General features: G+C 57.4%; 1 protein-coding gene across 7 annotated transcripts in view; it reads left to right on the top strand.

Moving 5' to 3' along the window:
- KCNH3 (potassium voltage-gated channel subfamily H member 3) overlaps nt 1–7952 on the top strand; it is a 19254-nt gene continuing 11302 nt past the window's right edge. For 3 of the 7 annotated variants that reach the window (XM_017894778.1, XM_017894777.1, XM_017894784.1), the window contains exons 1-7: nt 1–220; nt 1618–1851; nt 2343–2477; nt 3731–3864; nt 4300–4543; nt 4943–5100; nt 5196–5403. In XM_017894778.1, the coding sequence (XP_017750267.1) occupies nt 145–220; nt 1618–1851; nt 2343–2477; nt 3731–3864; nt 4300–4543; nt 4943–5100; nt 5196–5403 (1189 nt within the window). In that variant the 5' untranslated portion in view covers nt 1–144. Of the gene's footprint in view, nt 1852–2342; nt 2478–3730; nt 3865–4299; nt 4544–4942; nt 5101–5195; nt 5404–7952 lie in introns of all 7 variants that reach the window. The other 4 variants (XM_017894782.1, XM_017894780.1, XM_017894781.1 and 1 more) reach the window with 4 other exon arrangements.

The following is a 7952-nucleotide window of genomic DNA, read 5'->3' as shown; positions in this document are numbered from 1 at the left end:
CGGGATCCCGGTCTGGGCATTGCCCCCCGACGGCTGCGCTAGGGAGCGCGGGGCCCGGCGGGGGGCGGCCGAGCTGGGCGCCCTCCCCCGGCGCGGAGTCCCCGCACCCCGGAGGGATGGGGCCAGCAGCCGCGGGCGCCTAAGATGCCGGCCATGCGGGGCCTCCTGGCGCCGCAGAACACCTTCCTGGACACCATCGCTACGCGCTTCGACGGCACGCGTGAGTCCGACCCTCGCCCACTTGCACCCGGGCCGCTGGACCCTCGCCAGGGCTCCCGCCTGCCCCGAACCCCCAGCAGCCCAGCTTGGCGCCCGCCTGTTCTCAACCTCTCCTCCCTACGCGCCCCTCTTGAGGCTGGGGCCATCGTCTCCTGCTAGGCGCCGTTCCCCCGAAGGTTCGGGGTCAACACTGCTTCAGGCGAGGCAACAGGACCAGAAGTCCCTGGGTGTGGGTCCTGGGATGCTCTCTGTTAGCTGGGTCTCGAACCCGAACCTGGTCAGTCTGACCCGTCCCATCCCTGCGTCTGGCGCTGTCGCAGCAACTACCCTCGGACTGGCGGGGTAAGGCGAGGCGGGTGAGCAGTGCTCAGGGACAGCTGAGAGGGCTCAAAAAACAGATTTAGAAAAGAGATTTGCAAACGGAGATAGAGTAGGCGGGACTCGGGAGAGCATGGTGTGTCCAAGCCCCGTGTGTCATAGCCTGAACCCCCTAGACTTGGGGAGGCCATCTAGCCCCAAGAAGATGGTCTGGGGACTCCCATCAGGACTGGCGAAGTTTGGAGAAGGCGCCCCAAGCTCTGGATCCCCGGTTCCGGGGGTCTGAGCACAGGGGAAGTGGTGAAAGCCCCTCCCCCCTCCTCTCCCTCACATCCCCCGTGGGGCTTCCCAGCTCTCTGCCTAGGTCCTCCTTGGTCTCCGGTTCCTGATAGGAGGTGGGAGCCCAGCACTGAGCTCTCCCTCCTCTGGGCTCCTCCATCTGCTTTGCCAGTTTGCTTGGCTCCTGCAGCCTGCTGATTCAGTGCCCCCTACTCCCCAATACATTCCTGGCTCCTGGCTCCCGAGCTCAGTCACCATTCTTACACCCCCATTCTTGATCACATTCACTAATTCCTGAGCCAGGTCAGGCAGCTAGGGCTAAAACACAGACAGCAGGATGTATGGTGGTCTGGGGTTGACTCCCAGTCTAGGTGTGTCCCAGTGGGAGGAGCCAGACAGCCAACCTGGGTACCTGGCTAGTGGGTGAGCCTGGCAGAAGTAGAGGTGGGGCTGAGGCTGGCCCAGAGCTGGCAGTGCAGTCCTTGTTAGGGAATCCCCAATCCCAGCCCTTACCCCACATTGCTCAGGACACCCTCCAGAGGGCACAGTGCCAGTACAGCGCTTCATTCACTGACCTCAGTTCACACGTGCTGATCCTTGAATGTACTCACACCTGCTGCAGGGCACTGACAAACAGGTGACACACACTGATTGCCATTCATAAACAGCCCTGCCGTAACACACACAGGATTCCTGGGGTTTGGAAAACCCACTCTTTGGTTGCAGGTATTTGGGAAAGGAGGGGTGGTAGGCCTCCTGCCCCTTCACCCCAGGTCTCTTCTGAGAGGTGCTCTCTTGCAGACAGTAACTTCGTGCTGGGCAACGCCCAGGTGGCGGGGCTCTTCCCCGTGGTCTACTGCTCTGATGGCTTCTGTGACCTCACGGGCTTCTCCCGGGCTGAGGTCATGCAGCGGGGCTGTGCCTGCTCCTTCCTTTATGGCCCAGACACCAGTGAGCTCGTCCGCCAACAGATCCGCAAGGCCCTGGACGAGCACAAGGAGTTCAAGGCTGAGCTGATCCTGTACCGGAAGAGCGGTGAGGGGCCACCTGGCCAGCCTGCCTCACCTTTGCAGTCTTACCCAGCCTGGCACCGGCCCCATCGACTATCCCTTCTCCTTTCTGTTGCCATCTTCTCCATCCCATCTTTGCATCCCCCCATCCAACCCCTCTTGCTCCATCCCACCGCTTGCCCGTGGCTCCCCATCTCTACCTGCCTCACCCTAGACTCAGCCTGCATTCAGTTCCAACCTTGGGTTTCCCACATCCAACAGAAAAGCATCCGCATTTCGGCAGGGCAGATCTACCGCGGGACAGGTCTGGCTGTCATGTTTGCTCTCCTTTGCCTCCGCCCCCCAATTCCATCAAGCCCTGCCCTCAGTGAAACTGGACTGCCAGCCCCTCCCCCAGGAAACCACTGGATCCTGCCTGTGTCTTGCCCAGGATGTCAGTGGAGCCAGGGCCAGGGCCTCTGTCACCTCAGGCAGTGCCAAGAAAGGGAGGTGGGCTGAGTTTGTTTTTGTGCCCAGGGCTCCCGTTCTGGTGTCTCCTGGATGTGATACCCATAAAGAATGAGAAAGGGGAGGTGGCTCTCTTCCTAGTCTCTCACAAGGACATCAGTGAAACCAAGAACCGAGGGGGCCCTGACAGATGGAAGGAGACAGGTAGGTGCATGTAGGTGCTGTGGTTGGGGTGTTGGGTGCTACAGGCCTGGGCGGGGCCTTGGCACCCAGTCTGAGTATGGGGGTCCCCCATGCCTCCTGTATTCATTTCACTCCCACTCGGGCTGCCTGAGCGGCCTGTGCTGCTCTCATCTCCACGTGATTCCTCGGTATGGGAATATTTTTTCCAAATAGACAGATTGAGACAAAGTTAGAGTTTTTTTTTTTTTTTTTGAGACGGAGTCTCGCCCTGTTGCCCAGGCTGGAATGCAGTGGTGCGATCTGGGCTCACTGCAACCTCCGCCTCCGGGGTTCAAGCAATTCTCCTGCCCCAGCCTCCCAAATAGCTGGGATTACAGGCACACGCCACTACGCCCAGCTAATTTTTGTATTTTTAGTAGAGACGGGGTTTCACTATGTTGGTCAGGCTGGTCTCAAACTCTTGACCTTGTGATCCACCTGCCTTGGCCTCCCAAAGTGCTGGGATTACAGACGTGAGCCACCCCGCCCAGTCGACAAAGTTGGAGTTTTTAAATCAACTTTATTAAGAAACTGAAAGCAAACAAACCCCATTGTACCCATGAAACATTACTTTCTGACCAGTTAATAAGGTTGAGCACACACCCACTAGGTTCCTCTTCCCTACAGCAAACCTGACTGGGGGTGGAGCTCTGGGCAAAGCCTGCTTTTAAGTTCTTTGAGTCTTCCCCCTCTCGTGTCCTCCAAGGCTGGGGCAGGCCTTTGGGCAGGTTACAAAACTGTCAAGGCCTCTTTGCCATTTGGGGATGCTGGGGGTACTCTCCATTCCCACTCCCATACTCCCAGTGCTGGGTCTGCCTCTCCATGATGTCAGCCTTCATTGTCACCCTCTGGTCCCTGCACTAGCTCCTGGGCTCCTGCTTAAGTTCCCACACCTCTGCTGACAGCCTCCTGCTAGTTCTCCACCCTGGCCCTGTGAGGTACCTCCTCGCTTCCTGTCCCAGGCCTTTCCCCATAGAGATCCTCTGGTCCAAACCTCCTCTTCCTGGAAGCAGACCCCAGAGGTAGTGTCTATAAGCACTCCTAGGACTGCCCATTGCTGGGCTGGGCAAGTGAACCCAGGAAGTGAGGAATACCTGAGTCCTCAACTCTAAACAGTCTAAGTGGTCAATGAGCCAGACCAGTCCATGGGCCAGCAACTGTGTCCTACACCTGACCCGGAGCTAGGGTGTGTGGGCACACACCCATCATATTCATGGGCCCCTCTGCTTTTGCAGGTAGTGGCCGGCGCCGATATGGCCGGGCACGATCCAAAGGCTTCAATGCCAACCGGCGGCGGAGCCGGGCTGTGCTCTACCACCTGTCCGGGCACCTGCAGAAGCAGCCCAAGGGCAAGCACAAGCTCAATAAGGTGGGCTGAGCCCTGGGAGGTGTGGAAGAGGGGAGCAGCAGACACAGGAGATGGGGAAGGGGACTTGACCTACCACAGAGAGAATGTCCTAGGGGCCACCTAGGCCTTGCCAGCACTTTGGGGGTTGGGACTGAAGGATCACATGTCTGATCCATCAAAGGTACAGAAGAAAGTCCTGGCCTGGGAGGCAGGTGGCCCTTGGTTCAATCCTGGCTCCTCCCCTAAGCAGCTGTGTGGCTGCAGCTAAGTCACTTAACTTTCCTGATCTTTAGTTTTCTGATCTATAAAATGGAGACGCTAATGTCATCTCAAAGCAGATGTTGCTTCCAGAATGCAGGGAGAGAAAGGAGGTGGATGTGGGTCCCAGACTCTATCCAAACTCAGCTTGTGCCAATATTCTTTTCTCTCTGCCTGGACCTGCCGTGCCTCACTCAGGGGGTGTTTGGGGAGAAGCCAAACTTGCCTGAGTACAAAGTAGCCGCCATCCGGAAGTCGCCCTTCATCCTGTTGCACTGTGGGGCGCTGAGGGCCACCTGGGACGGCTTCATCCTGCTCGCCACGCTCTATGTGGCTGTCACCGTGCCCTACAGCGTGTGTGTGAGCACAGCACGGGAGCCCAGTGCCGCCCGCGGCCCACCCAGCATCTGTGACCTGGCTGTGGAGGTCCTCTTCATCCTTGGTGCGTGTACTCTGCCCCTTCCACCCCACCCTCTGCTGGCACCCTGGGGCTTTGCTGGGGATAGTCCACGTGGCTTCTAGGGCCGTACAGTGCCCCCCTCGCCCTCTCTCATTTGTAACCTGTGAGCTTTGAAATCAGACCTAGGTTCCAAACATCTGCCACTTACAAGTTATATGACCCTGAGCTGGTCAAAGCCTCTCTGAGCCTCCATAAAATAGATTCCCCCTTTGTAAAATAGGCAAAATGATGTCTACCTGTTACAGTTACTGTGAGAACTAAGTCAGATGATGTATGGAAAGGGCCAGGGACAGTGTCAGCTACTGAAAAGGTGAGCAGGTGTCCAGGCAAGAGTGGCTGCCCCCCAGCCCCAGTGCTGACTCCCACCTGGATTCCCCACAGACATTGTGCTGAATTTCCGTACCACATTCGTGTCCAAGTCGGGCCAGGTGGTGTTTGCCCCAAAGTCCATTTGCCTCCACTACGTCACCACCTGGTTCCTGCTGGATGTCATCGCAGCGCTGCCCTTTGACCTGCTGCATGCCTTCAAGGTCAACGTGGTCAGTGTGGCTGGGCTGGCTGGGTGGGTGGACTTGGCCAGGGGACAGGCAGGGCCAACCTGGCTGACCTCCCTCCCTCCCTCCCCGCATCTTAGTACTTCGGGGCCCACCTGCTGAAGACGGTGCGCCTGCTGCGCCTGCTGCGCCTGCTTCCACGGCTGGACCGGTACTCGCAGTACAGCGCCGTGGTGCTGACACTGCTCATGGCGGTGTTCGCCCTGCTCGCGCACTGGGTTGCCTGCGTCTGGTTTTACATTGGTCAGCGGGAGATCGAGAGCAGCGAATCCGAGCTGCCTGAGATTGGTACTGGAGGCTCCCTCTGCATGTCGTGGGGAGGGAGTTGTGCAAACGTGTCAGAGGAGTGTGAGCACAAGTGTGGGTGCTGTGTCAGGGACCTGTGCAAGTCTACATGTGTGCAGATCAGAGAAGAGGGTGTGCAGGTGTGAGTGTGACAACCACCACCATGTGACAGGCCTGTTCTCCAGCAGCTGGGCCTTGTGGAGAAAGCCCAAGGAATCCCAGTCGCCCATCCAAGGCCTCCTGGGACCAAATGTTGGTCACATTCCTTAAACCCCTGCCCCGTTGGGAAGGCCAAGCAGGGAGCCACTGCCCTCCAGGGTTTCTCTGACAGCCAGCACTCTCCACTCCTCCCCCTGCATCCTCTTTGAAGCTTGTCCCCACCACCTTGGCTTCCAAGGCCCCTGCCTTTCTCTTGTCACCTCCAGTCCACATTGCTCCTGTCATCTCCAGTCCACATTTCTCCCTGCTGCTCCCAGCCTAAAAAGCAGCCTTCCTGCGTCCCCAGCATCTTCACTCTCCTTCATGTCACCTCTCTTCCTTCCACAGCTCCTCCCTCTGCTCACCACCCACTCACATCTTAACTCCTGCTGGGAGGGCTTCCACCCCCACCTCTGCACCCAAAATGTCACCCGGAAGGTCACAGTGACCTTCTGGGGCCAAACCCTCATCCTCCTTGAAGTCCCTGTATCTGCCAACCACAGTTCCTCTCAGCTGTGGGTGATGCAGCCCTTGGCTGGCCTCCTCCCAGCTCCTCCAAGTTCCAGGGTCTCCAGACCTTTCCTCACAGCTCTCCCCCTTCACCTTGCTTTCCCTCAGCCATTCCACTGACACCACTGAGTGAATATCTCAACTTCCCCCTTTCTCTAGCCAAACCATTCCATTCCAGCTGTTTTTAACTCTCACTGTGCCTCAGGTCCAAAATCAAGCCTGACTTCTTCCTCCCCAGCCCTCCAGCCCTCTCTCATCTTCCAGGTAACTGACATTTAGCCGGGTTTCCAGGTGCAGGTGGCCTCTTATGACTGTCTGCTCCTTGTCGGAGTCACCAGGTGTCCAGGTCAGCCTTAGAAACCAGGTCTGATCAGTTCTCTGGGAACTACAAGGCTCCTGTGAATCCTCTCTCCCTCTCAAGCTCACGGGAGGCCTGTGGGTGTCACAGAGGGCCCACTTGAAATTTCCCCCGAGTACTCTCACTGCTGAGCAGGTAGAAACCAGGACACTTCAGGCAGTGACAGCTCCTTGGTGCCTGCCATTCCCAGAGGAAGCCTGTGGTAGCAGCTGCTCTGGAGTCAGATGACCACACGGCAAATACAGTCAGAGGGCCAGGAGACGGACAATAGTGAAACAAAGCCTGTCCCCACCACCCAGCCCCGAAGTGAGCTGAGACACCAAATCCCCAGGTCCACTCCCGCCCCCTGAAATGGGACCCAGACACCCTTGGGCTTCTGTCCACGAGGCTCCTCTCTTCCAGCCACCTCACAGGGGTTGCTAATCTGACACTAAGATCACCTCTAGCTCCCAAGAGTCTCTGGGCCCCACAGGGTGGGCAAGGGTGGGTCGACCCTTGCAGATACACCTGGTATTCTTTCACCCTTGATCCCTGAATTCCAGGGTGGTTTCGTTCCATTTGGAGCCGGTACTAGTCTACATTTAGATACTTCACAAGTTCTTCACATCATCATCTCCTCTTTCTCCAGGGAGTCTGCCCCCAACGGGGTTGGCACCAAACCCAGACCTCTCCAAGTCCAGTCCAGGCAGGAGAGCTCCTTGTAGGGGGAGGTGAGGCTGAGGTGGGTGGGTGGGTGGCTCCTTCTCGGTGCTTCCTTGCCTGGGTTTCCTTTTCCACTGCCCGTGATGTGGACAGAGTTCCTTCCCCAGATTCCCACTAGCCCAGTGGAGGTGGGCTGGATTTTCACAAGACTGTGCCGAGTATTGAGGGAGAGAACTCAGGGCACTCCTCAGTGTGAGAGCCCCCAGCCTCCGGGACAGCTCCTGCTGGCCTGACTCCCCCCCGCTGGAGGCACCATCCTGGCCCCAGCTTCAGGGGCTGCTGATGTCCCATGGCCAACACTTAGAGATCAGAGGCCTCCCTGCTACCCTCTCCTGTGTCCTGCTGCTTCTCCCCACCTTCCCTATTCTGGGCATCTGGCTTTGGGTGACTTCACCCTCAGAGGCCAACTAAACAGTGATTGTGAAGAGTTTTGTGTACTCCATTGCCTTTTTTTTTGAGACAGAATCTCACTTTGTCACCCAGGCTGGAGTGCAACAGCGCAATCTCGGCTCACTACTACCTCCGCCTCCTGTGTTCAAGCAATTCTTCTGTCTCAGCCTCCCAAGTAGCTGGGATTACAGTCATGCGCCACCATGCCTGGCTAATTTTTGTATTTTTAGTAGAGATGGGGTTTCACCACACTGGTCAGGCTGGTGTCGAACTCCTGACCTTGTGATCCGCCCACCTCAGCCTCCCAAAGTGCTGGGATTACAGGCATGAGTCACTGCGCCCAACCATGTACTCCATTGCATTCTTTTTTTTTTTTTTTTTTTTTTTTTTTTTT

Source organism: Rhinopithecus bieti, unplaced genomic scaffold (genome assembly GCF_001698545.2).
Source record: "Rhinopithecus bieti isolate Rb0 unplaced genomic scaffold, ASM169854v2 scaffold_24390, whole genome shotgun sequence".
In the NCBI taxonomy this organism is placed as follows: Eukaryota; Metazoa; Chordata; class Mammalia; order Primates; family Cercopithecidae; genus Rhinopithecus; species Rhinopithecus bieti.
This window is presented reverse-complemented; position numbering and strand designations above follow the sequence as displayed.